At 48.1% G+C, this 17659-nt stretch overlaps 1 protein-coding gene across 2 annotated transcripts in view; it reads left to right on the forward strand.

Annotated features, from left to right (window-relative positions):
• The first annotated feature begins 258 nt into the window (after window positions 1–258).
• Window positions 259–17659, forward strand: part of jarid2b (jumonji, AT rich interactive domain 2b) — a 102990-nt gene continuing 85589 nt past the window's right edge. For both annotated transcript variants that reach the window (XM_041955720.1, XM_041955721.1), the window contains exon 1: window positions 259–770. In XM_041955720.1, the coding sequence (XP_041811654.1) occupies window positions 726–770 (45 nt within the window). In that variant the 5' untranslated portion in view covers window positions 259–725. The remainder of the gene's footprint in view (window positions 771–17659) is intronic.

The following is a 17659-nucleotide window of genomic DNA, read 5'->3' on the forward strand; positions in this document are numbered from 1 at the left end:
AACCAATATTACAGCAGTGAAAACGCACCAGTTAGCGTGAGATCCCCACTGGACGCGTATTACAGTCGGCACAAACGCGCCGTGCGTAAAACAGCAGGCCAAAGGCGCATTTGGCAGCGTTTTGCGTTTGGGGCCGTCTCACGGAGGGTTTGAAGTTGCCGCTGCGTGCTGCGGGATGTGATAGGCTGAGAGGCTGAAGCTGGGGAAGAAAGAAGCTGCTCTCCGTCAGTAGAGCAGTGCCGCTGGAGAGCTGTCTCGTCGACCGCAGGCTCGTCAAGACGTGACACCTAACCTTTTCTTTTTCATTTTATTTATTCGTTTCTCGCCGCATCGTCAACGCCGAACAAGATGTAACTTGTTGCCGTCACCTCCAGCATATTCATGCATTTGAAAAGAGCCGGGAGCGAGTGCGCAGAGACGAGAAGCCGAGCTGTTCTGGCGAATGGAACTTATTGTTGTGCATTTGTTTTGACTATGTTATCCCCGAGTGAGTTTGGCCTCAGCCCGTCTCTGTCTGTCGTCGACCCGTGAATTTTTTGGGATTTATATCCGAATAGTTCCAGGGGAAACGCCGAAGGAGGATTCTGCAAAGCCAGCAAGCTTTTCCGACGGAGCCGGGGATTTAAATCGTCATTTGGTGGTGCTCCGGGAGAGGCGAGAGTCAAAGAAAGAAATTCATGTGGCCATTCTCTCTATAGCCAAACATTTTTTGGGGGGATTGCATAATGAGCAAGGAAAGACCTAAGAGGAATATCATTCAAAAGAAATACGTGAGTAAAAAAAACACATTTTTGTGCCTAATTGTGCTCTCAAACGCGATCGCCCTATTCAAGTTTGCCTGGCTGGGCTCGATGAAAATGCATAAACTTTCATCACGGGCTGTGAAGGTTACCGTCAGGCGGCTTGTGCACTATTTAGGTCAAATATCCTTTAAAAGGCAACGGCTCCAAGTTGCCTCAACGTGCTAAAAATTACATGCTTTTTATTTAAAGAGACAGTAATGTTTATTCAGTGTCTGCGTTGCAGCGTTTCTTCGACATCAGACATGTTTTAGGCTATTGGCACATCGGCTGCTTTGGGGGGGATTGCTTCGCTCATTTTGACTCGTTTTATCGCCCGATGAGGGGAGCTGGGGAGGTGGGGGGTGCACGGTGCGTCTCAGCTACGTGATGAAGCTATAAGGGGTTTTAAATCAGAGGACTAACTAATAAAGTGTTTCCAGAAAGGGGCTTTTGTTCGCTCCCCGTTCCTTCCTATTCACAGCCGTGAAGACGAGCCTGTCGGCCATGGCTCAGCTCTTTCGGCTTCCATTTCGTCCCGTGCTGAGCGTTTAGTCTCCGCTTTAAAGCCGAGCCTCCCTCGCACCTGGTGTGTGGACGCAGTCACACGCCGGAGCTTCGCGTCCGGGGTGGCGTTGTGTCTGCTCGGGCTCGCTGCGTGCTGCTGTCGGGCTGGCGAACCGACATGTTTCGCGGACTGCTGTGGCTCTTTAATTTTTCTCTGTAAAGAGTGAAGGCAGAGCGGGAGGGAAAAGGGGGTCATGCGATTTAGCATATCCGCTCAATTTGCGGTGCGGGGACGCTCTGCGTTGTCCTCGCTCTTAGCCCCCCTGTGAACGACGAGTCCGCCGGGGTCTCGCTCGTTGTGCAGGTCTCCGTGTGACCTCTGTGAGCGAGCAGATATTGCAGCAGCCCGTTGAGGGATAACTCCATCTTTTTTTTTTTTGCTATACTACCGGGGATTAGCTTACAGGCGTTTGGGTTCGTCCTCCCGGCTACTGAATTCACATTAAAGTGCACATTACGCGGTCTGTGGGGCTTGAGCGCAGCGTCTGAGCCCGAGCTCAGCCTTTTCAAGAGGCTGTGTTCAGTCGCATTGCAGAGGCTCATGTGTGAAGCGATACCAAGAAGCAACCATTTTCTTTCTGCAAGTAACACTGGTGAATTTATGGGGAAGGGGCTGCGAAATAGAAGAGTTCCGCCAAAGCTCGGCCTCAACGGTGGTCTAGGTTTAGGCTTCGGGATGGTGAACGCCTGTTTGTCCCCCGTCATGAATGAAACGGGCTTTTAATCTCGTAAAGTGTGAATGGCTCAGCGTATCACTCGACTGAGTTGCCGTGTATCGTGTTTCCATGCCGGCCGGGCCTGCGTGTCCGGCCTGTAAAGTTTGTTGCACCTCTTTCACGTATTTTTGGATCGTCGCGCGCCGAATGCACGCATTGTTGCGTTTAATTGCACGAGGCATATCATGTCTGTTAATGCTCTGGAGCTGGAGTCAGCAGAGCTACACCCCCCCCCCCCTTTCCCCAACCTTCCCCCCGTGCAAACAACACGTGGAGTGTCTTTTAAAAAGTGTGTTACCTCCTGCAGACAGTTTGGTGACTCCAAACACAGAGCAGAACATTTTGTCACATTGATCTTGTGCTGAAAGGAAATCTGGCAAAAAGGCCAAACTGAGCAACAGGTATTTGAGGAGCAAACGAAAAATTAGACCAAATACGTAGATGTTTGCATGCAGCCTAGCTCAACTGGGCATTTTTTCCCTCTCTTTCTCTCAAGTTTAAAGAAGTAAATGCATTTCATGTGCAATCAGTTAAATCATAGTCTGAGTATTTATGCTACTAATAGTCATTTCACTTTTTTAAATGTCCTGACTTCTGTCTCATAACTGTACCTGTTCTGGTAAAAGTGTGAACGAGTGCAGCGCCGAGAAACATTTATTTCAGAAGACGATATGATTGAGTTTTTTTGAGGGGGGGTGCTTCCCGTGGTCCAATCCATTGTCTCACAAAAGAGGAAAACAAATCCTCTAACACATCTGTATGTCTCTTTATGGCTGCACACGTTTCTCCCACATCATCATCATTGCCGGTAACACAATGTGCTGAAATGTGTGGGCGCTTAACATTATTATTATTATTATTATTGGAAACATCCCAGAGAAGCTAGACAGATGTTTAAAATGTCTGATGAAGTGAATCTACTGTTGCAGCCCAGTCTCTTGTGTATTACACTTGCACTAAATGTGCTCAGAAGACGCGATCAACATCCTACAATGTCCTTTGTCGCAATCAGAGCTGACTTTTTCAACTTGCAACCATGACACTGACTTTCCCTCTCTAGTGACCAGGCAGATTCAGTTGCATTAACATATGACTTAACCACACTTAAATTGCCATGTGTGGGGGGAAAAAGTGGGTTGAATTTTGCAAAGAAAACAAAGGTTTTGTGAAGTCCTCCTGCTGGATTGAGGAAACAGGATGTGCCGTAGAATTGATGACTAACCGACCCAAAAATCCCCACTTAAAATTGAGCCAGACTACATGGTCAGCGGTGTCATGCTCTCTAAAATTGGATGGGTTTTTTTTTAGGTTTGTCTGTTCATAACTGACTATTCATTAGAGCATCAGGGCAGAGGAAATGGTTTGTCTGTGTGCCCGACTGCAGGATGCATGTTTCTGTGTGTGTGTGTGTGTGCGCGTGTGTGTGTGTGTGTGTGTGTGTGTGTGTGTGTCACATCTGTCATGTGTTTTCAGCAGCTGCAGTTAATGCACAAAGTCTGGCCCGGACCGAACAAGGCTTACAAACGTGTATTTCGACAACAACCTAGAGGAGTCCAGATCTCCGAGCCCCTGCCCTCCTCCCAGGCTTTGAGACAGGACTCTTGGCCCTGACTGATCCACCCCTCCCCCCTCCCCTTAATTAGCGTAAGACAATTATACATGCTTGGCTTAACCATTTCCCCTGAAACACGAGTGTGAGTCGTTAGCCCTCCACCCCCACCCTCTGCGCCCAACAAACACCCACTATCTGCAGCTGATATTAAAATTCATCAGTCATAAAATGATTGAAAAAGGGGGACAAGCCCCTAATAAAAGCAAACAAGGCAATTACAATTTTCTACTAGAATTGATAGCCGCCACTGTGAACGGAACCTAAAAGAAAAGCCAAACTGCCCCGTCAGTTTTTCCCCCCGAAGATGCTTCGTCACTGACGTCAGGTTGAGTGACACTGCAGGAACAAGCGAGCTCTCTTTCTCTCTCTGCTCCCATTACAATTATCTTTTAAAGTGCGTTTTTGTAGGTTTACTTTCTTAATTTGTTGGTGCCTTTCAAGCCGGTGGTTGAGGGTAGGTGCTGCGCAACGACTGAGGTAGCAAGCGCTAATGTGCGGCAGTGTTGTTCTGTCTAACGAAACATGACATATACTGTGTGTGTGTGTGTGCGCTGGTGAACGCGTGTAAGCGAGAATAGCAGGAGAGCACGGCAGAGTGCAGCCAGGGCCATTTTGTGCCGAGTCGGCTCTTCCTGTAGGCCCCAGCTGGGGCTAGGCCTCTGATTCAAAGGTTGTGTGAGTGCGTGTCTGTGTGCACGCATGGTGTGTGTGTGGGACAAGCACAGCTGCTGCAGGGGCCTTTACAAATGTAAAGAGGCTGTCAGTGTTTGTTTCATCAGGCGCACAACTGATGAGGGCCAAGTTGAAAATCCATTGCACTGTGAGTGTGTGCGTTGAACATGCACAAAAAGAGGAAACAAAAATAGAGAGCGGGGGCAGAATGGGGAGTGCAAAGGCACAGACTCTCCCCCTCCTCTCCTCCTTTTCCTCTCTTTATCTCCCTGTCTCTCTGTCTCTGTCTCGCTCTCTCGTTCTTGGGCTGTCCAAATGAAATGTGGGCCTCATGTAGGACCATGGAGAGAGGGTCACCGGGTTGTTTTTTCACCGTGCCTGAGCCTCAATGCGCTTCATTTAACCTTATGTTTCAATGCAAATTATTCTTTCATAAGCTCCCTTCTCCTCACGTGTGCAACATGGCAGGGTTCACTTTGCAACCTCCCTGTCACTATGGCTACCAGGGCAAACCAAAGTGTACTGTGGCAAAAGCAACGTTTTACTGCCTGTTTATTTGACTACGTTCACTATGGTTACGTTCCACGTGCCACCTGTGAAAGGCATTACGGTGAAAGATAAAAGTGCTTTCCATATGTGCTTGTTCATTTTGTCAGCATCGTGTCAGACAAGATGAATTGACACCCATGCAGAATGTAAAGCGGTGAGCGTGATAGCAGCAGGATGTGGCAGTAGAGCCTTGAACAAAAGGCAACAGAGGATAACGCTTTTTAATTTGAAGGTAACATCACCCTGCTTTATTGTTCAGTTTAATTCACCAGTGTGGAAAAATCAAAGCGGGACTACTTTGATTACGTTGCCAAACTGTATCAGCGTGGCATAAAAGTCACTGCCAAGAATATAAAAAGTCCTCATGGAGATTGCCAGCAATTTACACACAGTGGAAAACAACAGAAACAAAGCAGGAGTTTGAGTGTCATTCACACCGTGCAGAGAAAATGTAAAGTTTATTGTACATTTCGCGCCATTTCTAAGAAACAGGAAAGCACGCGACACATAACCAGATGTGTTTTGCAGCCTCTCTTTGTGTCTTGGTGACAACACTAAAATTTGTCAGGTAGTTGAGCACAGGCTCAGTTCACGTGTCCCCCCCCTGCCTTCATCAGTTCTGCGTTTAAAGCAGGGAGGAAGCGGTCCTTCCCACGCTGCAGGCACAGCCCCGCGTCCCTCTGGCCTCGTCTCTTCCCCTGCTGACTCGACGGGCGCTGCCAGAAAAATTTCTGGGAGTGAAGTTGGCGAGCCCAGCCTCTTTTAATTCAGCCGTATTTATTTATGTATTTATTAAGTTTGTGCTGAAATGAGGAGAAGGGAGCCCCCTTTTTTTTCCTCCCCTTAAATAAAGACGGCTTTGCCAACAGAGAGTTTACTGCATCATTACGGGCGCTCTGTGAGCTGCCGGCTTCGATTTGGACCGGCGATGGATGTTCAGCGGCCAAATGCACCACCACTCAGCTCTTTTCTCCGGCGTGAACGCAGAGTCGCTCCCTGTTTACCCTTTGCTGTCTCCGCCTCCCTCTTCTTCTCCTGTGTCTGTCTTCTACGGCATTATGTCACACACACGGCACAAACTCCTGTTATGCAACATGACCTTTTCTCTTATCAGCTGTTGACATTGAGCACAATCTCCGACTCTTTGCTGGCACCAGCACACACACACACACACACACACACACACACACAGGCAAAGGTCTGTAGGTGTGCACCTGCAGTCAGTAGGTGAGATAAACCGGTTTTAAGGCCAACATTGCAAGCTGTCATGTGGATATCAGCAGCGTAGGATACTTAAGAGTAATGACATAAAACCGGGCGTGACCGTCTTTGTTATACGGCGTGTGTGTGTTTCTGTCATCAGCAATGTGTGCACAGGCCTGTGTAGGTGGGTTTTACAGCATATGCTCCAATAGTTGGACACAAGGCACGGTTGGACTCAGTGCAGTTGTGGACAGCCAATGCAAGCAGGTGTGTGTGTGTGTGTGTGTGTGTGTGTGTGTGTGTGTGTGTGTGTGTGTGTGTGTGTGTGTGTGTGTGTGTGTGTGTGTGTGTGTGTGTGTGTGTGTGTGTCACGTACACCATGTGCGTTCTCTCCGTGCGCGTCTTCATTCTGCCGAGTGATTTATATCCTCCTGCTCCTGTGGGTTTGGATGGAGATGGGGGGGGGGAGTGAGACAGCTGGTCAGGCCCTGAGAGGCTCTGTATGTGTGTGTGTGTGTATGTGAACACACATGCTCACTCATGCATGTGTGTGTGTGCGCGCTTGTGTTTGTGTGTGAATGAGTGAGTGGTTGCCACAGCTTATCCGTTCAGGATCCCTATGAAGCTGAATCAACACTTTAGCTTTGTCTTTGGTTTGGCCTTGCAGGCTTTATGGGGGCCCATGAAGGACATTCAGCGGGAGCAGAATGACAAGAAAAGAATCAGCTGAGGGTTCATTTAAATTTACCGTGTCTTTCTGGTAGCACTGTCATACATGCATTTTTAGAACAGCCCGCAAAATAATCTCACAAATCGTCAGGTGCCTTAGTTGCTAGTTCAAATTTCAGCTCAGCCCTGGGCTTCCCTTTAAGCCCTGTAAGCTCAAGTAGGAGGCATTAGCTTGTTTTTCATCTGTTTTTGAATCACCAAGCTATTGTAGCTTAGTCCGGCATTAGCCTCTAATGACCATTATGTACATCTCTCAGACAACCTCTTGACCGATCTGTGCTCGCCCTCTCCCCGCTCTTCATCTTGGCAACATCGCTTTAATAAACACTCCTTACATTTTCATCCTGTGGTCAATCCCATCTGATCCCCTATTGTGACACCGTCGTCTTTACACATCCAGTGAATTAAGCCTCGGGGGGATGAAGCAACAGAGCAGAGGTATCGGTATCGATCCTCCGTTACTCCCTCTCTTTCTGCCCGGAATACCGGTTTCGCTGTCAAATACACGCCGGTAAGACTCCGTAGGCGACGTCGTAAAGTGTCTCGACCGCTAAGATTAGCAAATCCGGAAGCTGTCTGCAGGAAGAAAACGCCGAATGTGTTCGTTCTTCCTGTGAAGACTGCTTGTGCAGTGTCGTCAGCGTTATCGTTCAGCGTACACTCATAACTGCTCTTGTTCTGCGTTACGGTCTCACGAGCCTTCAACCAAGTGCAGCAATCTATGAATCATCCTCTTTATGACGGAGCAGTTTGTTTCTTCCTGCCAACAAGCCACTGGCCACTCTATTCAGGTCCTCTTTGGCACAGCGCTGCCTTGGCCGATGAATCGCTCTCATTTAATCTCTCATGAGGGCATTTTCCTCTGATAACTTTTTTTTTTATATGTGACTATCATTATCCCTCTTTTTCACGACAGTCATTTGTGGCTCTCCAACATGCACGGCTAGTTGTGGAACGGCGACCTCCCTTCTGTTAAAGCGCTCTCGAACGCAACCCTTTTCACCGAGCATTTGGCCCCTTGCGAGGGAGGCCTTAATTCAGGATGGCAGCCCCCTCCCTCCCCTCCTCATCCATCCCCCAACCAGGGGAGTAATGAGCCAGTGGAGCAAAGTGGCTGGGTGACCACTGTTGCTGCCTAATCTCTACTTTTCAGCCCTCGCTGAATGATGAAAAAAAAGTAGATGTGGTGACGGTGGCGTGGTGCAAAGAGGGTTTTATACTAATCTCATTGATTCGAGGCAGAGTGGTTGTACGTGTTGTGTTTTTTTGACTGCTTTAGAGGAAAATGACTGGTTGCAGAGAAGGTGTTAACTGCGTCTGGCCTTCACTCGTACTAATTCTGCTCGCCAAACTGTAGTTGGAGGATGGACAAGGGTGCGCTGTAATGCTGAAGCACGGTTGGTGGAAGGGTGGCTGCTGAGTTGTCGGATGTGCTCGTTCCCGTGTCAGCTCTCATGTGAGAAAACGGGAGGAGTGAGGAGGCAGTGGTGGTGGGTGGTTGAGGGCTGCGAGAGGCAGAATAAACGGTTTATTTGATTCTCAGGTCAATATATACACATTCTGTTTGCGTCTGTCCTACACCCCCATCCTCCAGCCGCCATGAGAAACACATTACCCCCCCATCTTGTCTTGTAATAGAATACTGAGTGGATTTTTTCCCCTCTCTGTTCCACTCAGTCTCTCTCACCTCCTCCCTCTCAACTCATTCGCTCTATTACTCAGCGCAGCTACAAAGAGAGGAGAGAGGCGTCGGGAGCTTTCAGTGGGATAGTGCTGGAGAGAGAGGACGGAAGAAGCGGGGGTATTTTCTCCTCGCCTAGCTGCGAAATTGCCTCGCAGTTGCAGGGGAGGAGCCACCGCGCGATCGGCAGGATCTGTTCCCTTGTCTCTTCGCGCAGTCTTAATTTTACCGAGTGTGCGTGTTTGCATGTGATAATCATTTGCTTGAAAGCTCAGGCTGCTTAGCGACATGATTAGGTTGTTGGCGGTTTTTGCAGCTCTCTTCTCTCGGTCTCCCACTCTCGCATTCTTCCACCCGTTTTGTTTTGATTTGGTCTGCCAAAGGAAACTTTGGAATCCTCTCCAGTTTGATCTTACACAGCTGTGTGAATTAACCCCCTCCAACACCACCCTGCCAGACACACACATACGCACACACACTAACACACTAACATACTAACATGCTAACATGCATGCACACGCATAATCTGGCCCTCTGGGGTTGTCATTTTGTACTTGGTAAATCTTGTCCTTGCTGTAATGCCTTTGCAAAAAATTCGATTTAAAGAGCAGTTTGACACATTTTCAGTGTTTAATGTCTATTTATTGCTGTTAACATTTTTTATTTATAGTGAACTGTTTATATTTGCTGTAATATTAAATGCTCATTTGTTGTAATTCTGTTTTGTGAAGCACTTTGGGGCTGTCCTTGCTGTTGTGTTTATTCTTATTCCCATAAATGAAAAGCAGTATGAGAAACAGTACAAACTGACGAGAGTCAGTACAGGAATATTGATTTTTCTTTTTTTTTTTTTTTTAATATTGATTTTTTTTTCTTTTTTTTCTGGAGCAATAGGTGCTTTTTTAAGTTTTTCCATGGAGAGAAACAGAGTGCAAGTCAAAGGTATTGTTCCCCCTGTTTTTAACCTCGGCTCAATAGATGAGGGCTTTTATAATTCTCCTGGCTGCGTGATTTCCTCCAGGCCTCACAGCAGGGAGCTAGAGTGCATGGTACACTGAGGGAAGGGCGCCAGAGTCTGGGCTGAATGTCTGGCCGGCCTCCCCTGGCCATGGATCAAACATCACAAGGCCCGGAGGGAGGGGGGGGGCCAGCCCTGGAAATCACAACCTGTGATCGTCAAGGAGAAGAAGTCCAAGAGGATAGAAATAATCAAATTAGGCACCATCTCAAGTGGAATATCCACAGTGACGGCAGCGGAGGCGAGGCCTGTGTACCGATCTCAAATCAAAATAGCTCCATACAAAGTGCAGCTCCTGAAAAAGCACAAAGGTTGACGCAAGCCTTTGCTGTTTTTAGACTGAATTGTTTGAGAATGTGGACGGGAAATGAGAAAACCGCTGGTTGAATCCAAGCCTGACGCTCACTTTCACACATTTGTCATGAGTAATGCTGGTGTTGGTTTGCACTGAACAGAAACAAACTCTGGATAAACAGAATTTGCAAGCCACCAAGAGGGAAGTTACCCTGGTGACTAGACAGTATAGCCCCCCCACCCACTTCACCGTCTTCTCTACGCCTCTGTTTTGTATATGTTTGTGTGAGATGGGCATGTATGACTGGGGAGGGGGATTTATACCACACCCTCAGGTTTCTATAGAAGCTGACATGCTGACATCTTTTCCTCTTTGTCTCGGCGCTCGCTCAGGAGGGTGTGGGACTAGATGAAGACCAAAGTTTGATTGTTGTTGTTGTTGGAGCATCTGCTTCCTGGCTGCATCTCTGGGGAAGTCACTAGATCTGTCTTGCGATGATGTGAGTCAGAGAATTAGCCGTGAAAGTGAGAAAACGTCGTTGAGAAGGGAAATTCTAAGGACAAACGGTGTGCTGTGTGTGTTTTTCTTAAGAAAAAGAGAAACTTTCACATTTAAGACTTTAAATTCTTCCAAATAGTAAAATGTTGCCTCTAAGCTGATGAGAAAAAGAAAAAAGAAACACCCCTTTTATTTTTATAATCATTTGTAGAGGCAGTCAGAACATTCGTTCCCTCTTTAGTCATCTAGTTTTCTTGTATCGCCCAGCTGTTGTGATGTCTATTTAGGGCATTTCTGCCGCCGTAAGAAACTCGTAAGCTTTCACAATTTCCTGACAGTAGACCAGTTATTTTACCATTATCGACAGTCGTTTTCAGTTTGACAAAAACGCCCCCGCCATTCAGTCGCTGAAATCAAGAGTGGAATTTCAGATTACTCATACCATTCAGTCGTATGACAGTTGTTTGTAATTCTGTGTAATTCCTGCGTTCCTGAGGTGAAGAGGTGACACATGAATTCATTATATGTCTTATTCATGCACAGGAGGAACTGCTCAATTAACAAAACGCACCAGCAAATATGACGAAAGAAGCGAGCAGCGGCAGGTATAGATCTGCTTTATTGTGTTCGTTCGCAACGGCTTATCCTGCCGATGTGTTTCTAGTTTCTGTCGCGCAGTAGCTGTAATATAAGAGCAGCGGCCTGCACATCTTTACGTGGCACAGAGTCTGAACATCTTGTGCACGCTAGTTTGCACCAAGCAACTTGAAAGTAAACGACAACAAAGGGTCAGTTCACCCCACATCGCACCCAAAAACTCTCACCCACTCATTTATCAGCTGTTTCATTAAGAAAGATGACTGCCGGCTCGCCACGTGAACGCAGGAGCGCCAACAAAACGTTTCTCCCGCTAGCAGTACCTCCTCGACCCTCGTGCGGCTTGAGCCGGCGCAAGGTCGACTCTTCCTCTCTGTGCTCGGACCTGAATTCATTTAGTTCACTTCCTGTCCAGCCTCCCTTTGAGGTCAATTACCAGCGACGCTCTCCCTCTGTCTCTCCCTCTGATGCCTTCTAATCGCCCCTCATGCATCACCTTCATTCCTCATCCCCTCTGCACCATTATTCACCTCTTTCTTGCACTCGCTCTCCGCGCCACCTCGGTTTACACCGCCCCTTCCGTCGCCTGTGCACACAATATTCTGCTCTGTCAGTCTCGTCCACCCCTTTCTCCGGGCCCCCTCAGGCCAGGGAGACTTTGCCTTTGTGTGCGACAGTGCAGTGAGTGGGGTAAAAGGGGGGGTGGGGGTGAGGTGCGAGGGGTTTTTGTCCCAAGCTGTGAGGTGAAAATCATTTCTTAATTGCCTCTTGTCTTTTTTGTGCCAGCGGTTGCGCCAGGGAACGGACTCCTGGGCCTGCACTGCAACTCCCCAATCAGAGGAACTCCCTTGCCTAAGCCCTGGCTTTGTTTCATAACGTTCTCTCGCTACAGTGTAATCTGCAGTCATACAGCAACACACACACACACACACACACAAACAGAGGCTTTAAAAAGGCTTAAGATGTTGGACACAGCAGAATACAGAGAAATAGGCTTTGGATGTAGCACTATGAGGTCTAGGTGAGTTGTAAATGAGCAGTTGTGCTGCATTGTAGATTGAGTGTACTTCAGCTTGAAGCACAGTATGCGTTAGATGTTGTTTGGAAATATATCTTCGGCTCAAACCGCGTGAACGGCTCGAACTCTTGCTGCTTTTGTTTTGTGCTTTTAATCCCACATATTTCGCATTGTACGGAAAAAAGTTTATATATATCATACAACGGCAGCCTGGCTCTCAGAGCTTCTTGCAGCTCTACCTCTGCCCGCAGGCCTGTTTTTCAGTATAAAACTGCTCTTATCATTTAGTTTTGTTCTGTAAAATGGGGGCTGTGGTGGTGTGAAACAAATGTAGATATGTCTCCAGCCAAAGCTTTTTTGGAAAAGGAAAAATCGCTTTTTCATTCAAATTCAGCATTTTCAGGCTGGATTTGTGTCTCCTGAATGTGCACAGACCTGATCTTGATCTCTGATGTCACAGGTCCTTCTTTGGCCGTCGCGGTTCAGAAACTGAGCTGCAACAAGTCTGGAGCTTGCTTAAATGTACTTTAACCATCTGTAACATGAAAACGTCCTCCCTAATAAAAGCACAGGAGATACTGACTCGTGTTTGGCGTTGACCGCGGGGGCAGGTTGAACCCACGTCACTGTGGCAGTCTGAAAGGGGGTACCGGTGTGACCGCGGTCAGGCCCTGTTCCTGCCTTTCCTGTCAACTGTCAGCGGTGGGCTGTGGTGGCTTCCATTAACCACCACCCTAACTGGTGATCTTATCACCCTGACAATCTGCATTAGGCTCAGCCTGCTGCCGGTTAACCCTTTGCAGGTCACAGCACAGGCGTAGTTTTTCTTTGGTCCCCAGTGATGCAACACTATGTCGAGCGGAAGTGTTGTCGTTCGGGGTTTGAACTTTGGCTTGCTGAAAAGGCCCAAACAGAGTTTGATTGATGGGTCGTGTTCTGCACAGGATCAGTCTGTCATAGCTGCTTGGACACAGAGGGAAGCTTATCTCTCTCTCGCCTCCTCCCTCTGTCAACTCACCGAGAGGACGTATGAATTTCGGAGTGAACTGCTCGGCTCTCGTGCTCGCAGTCAGATACACGGCCCCCGATGATATCCATAAAATCTGTCTCCCACTCTCCCTCCCTCAGTCTGTCTCGCTCCCACTCCCCTTTAATTTTACTCGGCCGCAATATCCTACCTAGACCGTGATTGTTGTTTTCGGAGAGCTGGAGCGTGTTGTTGTAACATAATCATTTAGTCTCCCTCCCGTGGTTCTGGCAAGCTGCACGCTGAAATCTACCCACTGCTCATTTTTATGGGGAGCGAATCTGTTGTAGCGACTGCTGCCGGCTCACCTTGTTACGCCGTATTTACCAGTGCAGATGTATATCTCCCCTGCAAAACATTTGAGAGATGACACATGTTATATACACATTTAATGTACCCCAGAGGTCACGCTTGTGAATTTGATTAGCGCGGCTGAAATATGATTGTTGTGATATCGAGTGACTTGGCCTATATTGAATTTTTAATCTCTGTGTCGACTTCGGCTTATGTGACGTTCTATTTCTCCCGATCGTCGGCGTTGTTGGAGCTGGAGCAAGAGAATTGTTTGCAACCGCATTACATTGAATTAGTGTAGTTAAACGTGACAAGTCAAGGGCTTGTTTATAAGGTTAACACCGAACCCTCCGTGTGGTATCATTACCGGAAAATAGGAGACGTTGTTGAGGTGATCGCTGGAGCGCTTTTTAAAAAAATCTCGGGTCAGACTTGTTGACCCTGAATAAGCGTCTGCAGGATTCAACAGAGCAGATGAGCCTCATGCATATCATTTCGAGAGGAGCTAGTGGCCAGGGCGGTATCATGGGAAATGAAGCTGGCTGTGTACTCAGCATCCCTCCCGTTGGTCGCACACGCACCCCCCTCAGCCTTTGCCTCAGTTTGCCTGTTTGTCTTCGTCATGTTCCAGTGAGTGCACAACTGTGCACGTCATGAGAAGTACCACATGACGCTGAACGTATCTGTCAATCATCCTGCCACACAAACCATATAAATAAACACTCGCACAGCTCTAAATCTTTTATTCACTTGTCTTGTTATTGCATCCGCAGCGCTCGCTAAATCCCATTGATTAATCCCTTCACTCGTGTCACGGGCAGGGGCAACATATGGGGGGGCTGATCGATTTAGGGGGCCCCGAGCTGCACAGGGGCCCTGTAACATGACAGGGATTAGATATTTATTGTTTCAGGCCCGGAGTGAGCTGCTGACGTGAGGCCCAGAAAATCTTCGCTGTGCCTGTGGTTGCAGGATCATAAGGATCTATTTTTCTCCTCTGCTGCTCTAATAGAGTTCAATGTCAGCTACTTTCATCTTTTATTCCGTCTTCCTGCTAGGAAATATCTGGATGTGTCTAAATTGCAGATCTCCAAGCCAGTGCAGTTTATCATTCTCTCCCCTCGTTAGTGAAAAGCTTGCCATATAATTTTTTTTCTTCTGCGTTGCAAGAACACCAAATGATCTTGTGGGAGAATTGGATAAGTCCCTTGTAAAATGCGTCAGGCGCTCGACAGCGAGTTTGCATATGATTTCCATAAACGAGGGTGTTGATGTATGAATAACTTGTCAAATGGATTGATTTATGAAGGCGGCTGTCACTCACTGGCGGAGTTTATTCTGAGCGCGCTCAACCTCACGCCTCAGCCGGCTGACTGAGTGACTGATTGAATGACTGGCGGACTTGATAACCAATGCGAGGTTATCGAGTTACATCTGCCTCCACTGCTGGCTCGTTCTTTTCTCTTCTGTTCGTCTCGCCGTGGCTCCACTTTTTTCAGGAGCGGATTGTGTTTATCATTTTTGCTAATGAGAGGAGAAAAAAAGTTGCTCTCACACTTCGTTTTCCTTATGAGGAGAAATGTTCTGCGTGGCAAAAGAAGTGAATGGATCCATTGACAGGCCGCGATGCCTTTTTCCTTCTATTTCTCTTTGTCCCCTTTCTGTGCCTTCTCCCTCTCCTTTTGTATCTCTCTAGCTGGTAGGTGTTATCAATGCAGCTATTGTCAGGACTGAAAGAGCAGGGGGGCTCATGAGACCCCCTGACAATGGGCACATGCTTCCCCCTCTCTGGGCTCCCTGCGTTGTGTGCTCTGTGTGTGTGTGTGTGTGTGTGTGTGTGTGTGTGTGTGTGTGTGTGTGTGTGTGTGTGTGTGTGTGTGTGTGCAGTGCTTGGAGGTGATAAGGCCTTTGTGTGTCTGGGAAGCACCTCTCTTCCTCTTGCATATTCACCTGTTTTAGCCGCAGGTGTTTTGGCACAAACAGTTAAGATCAACCAGCTATGACTCCACGACGGTGGCAAACCGCAACGCCATAAAAAAAAAAAAATGCACCACAGCTGCATGGTAGCGTTACACTGCATTGATTTAGAGCTCATATACGTATCAAGTTCTATCTGGAAACCACCTGAAACTCCTGGATTTAGCTAGCTTCTGGTGCAGAGGGTCCTCCCTAATATCTCTTAATTTTAGAGCGTAGAACTCTGCACATGGGCTGCCTGGGACACTTCAACTTGTGCCCATCCAGGACTTCCTAAAAAAATGAAGTCTAACTCCTGTTCAGTGGGTTTCTTTGTTGGTGAAAGAGCTGAATAGCCAAACTTTTGTGCTAGAGTTTGCCAAAGCATGCCAGTGCCTTGGTCTGTATTCACAGACCACAAGAGTCACTTATCTTGGCTGAATGGCAGTTGACTTGAGGTTGAACTATTTGCTGAAAGATCATTTACAACACGTGCATTGGAGTTCAGCTTTCAGGTGTCAGTGATGACCTGCAGATAAACAACAAGCGGCCCAGACAGAGGCCAAGGCGAGGTTGTTAACGCCTGAAGCGCTTTGTGCTCCATACCATTCCGGAGAAGGGCAAACTGTTGTGAGCAAACATTTTCTGCTTCTGAAATGAACTGCTTTAAGTAAGACAGCGGAGAAAGCGTGCCAAGGTCGTTTCTGGTGGGAAGCAGTGTGAATGGAGTGATGAAAAGGAAATCTCTCGCTGTCACAAGAGGATCTAAGGAGAGACGTGAAGATGTGATCGAACAAAATGGCAAAAAAAATGGCGACCTTCGTGGTGGATATCTGAAAGTTTCGGAGGCGTGAGTGTGATCACAATCTCTAGACATCTTTCTTCTTTGTACCCCGTTCTTTTATTGTCACGCACACAAACAAACAGACAAGATGGCTGCTTGAGGCTGTTAACACCTCTACCCTACAGAAGGGGGCCTCTTTTCATTGCTGCCTGCTCACCACAGGAACGATCGAGGCGGGGGGGGGGGGAGGTTAGAGCCCCCTCTTGATCCTAAACATTCACATCATGCGAACAGCTTTATGGCGGAGTTTATGTTGAGTGCGAGTGTGCCCAGTGTTTGCCTCTGAGTGACGGTAAAGAAGTAGGTCAGCAGAGAGACCCCGTTCAACCCGAGCTGAGCCGCTCGCCTGTGCGCAAGTGCATACATGTGTGCGTGCACGTATGCGCTTGTGTGCGAGTGTGTGGGCATGTGTAGCACAGTGTGTAATTTGTTTCCTTCCGCCAGGAACCAGCCTGACCTCCCCCGGCTTCCACAGCATCAGGCTTGTGTGTGTGTGTGTGTTTGTGTGCTGTGTGTGTGTGTGTGTGTGAGGCTGCTGAAGCCCCGGCAGAGCTCTGTTCAGTGTCGCTGTGAGCAACAGAGTCAGCAGTCATATGCAGACTGACAGCCGAGAGAGCAAGGGAGGGGGCATTATTTTTGAGACGGAGCAAGTGTGCACGGGAGATTCGGAGGAAGACAGACGGGCAGTGGCACGAGAGGCGAGCGAAGAACCGGAGAGGAGGAACTAAACGCTAGCGAGGGAGAAACTGGACGAGTGAGTTCTCCCTGCCTCTCGTGCTCACTCACTCATTTCACAGCACGCTGCTGTTGTTAGGGGATGGCTGAGCTGCTCCACCCCTCCCCCCCCCCTACGAGCCAATCCACTATCATATTCCTCCCCATCCTGCCGCCTGATTGGTGGGCTGTCTGAGCCAGTGAAATAAAATGGGATTGATGGGTAATCTGGGACCGGAGGTGGGGGGAGAGGGGCAGGGACTCGGGGCAGGGGTAAGCTAAGACTGACTTAGCCGCTGGGACAGGGATACAGGGCGAGGATAAGATCGTGGCAGTGCAATCACATAACAATACAGTGTTCCAAATGTGCAGGATTGAATTTCCACATTTTAGGTCAGTCACAAAAATTGGGTACCGGATGGCAGATTACATCGTGTTGAATGAATGCTTTTGAAGCATATCTTGCCACTTAATGCAGCATGCAACCCTGCAGGACGTGTAGCACTGTATGCACGGCATGGTGACTTCCACTTCCACACATGACCTCCGTGGCCTTGGCGATGCCCTCCCAGGGTTGCTAAGGTTTGAGGTTAACTGCCTCTTCTCACACGCTCTCCCCCCTTTTGGGTGGCAGGGAAATTAATTGTAGTCACATTTACTGAAAAGATCTCGTCATCTTGCAAAACGCGGGTCTTCTGGAAGAGTTGGTTGGATAAATATAGAGAGAGGACTGACTAATGCGAGGGCCTTGGCAGAGGGGAAAAGCCAGGGCTGCACTGTCTCCCCCCTGGGTATTGTCATGGCTCTGAATGGCTAATGGGAAGTGAAACCAGAGCTGGAGATTGTTCCGTAATGGCTGCTGAGCAGTGTGTCCTTGGGTATGTTGTACA

This window comes from Chelmon rostratus, chromosome 16, assembly GCF_017976325.1.
Source record: "Chelmon rostratus isolate fCheRos1 chromosome 16, fCheRos1.pri, whole genome shotgun sequence".
NCBI lineage: Eukaryota > Metazoa > Chordata > Actinopteri > Chaetodontiformes > Chaetodontidae > Chelmon > Chelmon rostratus.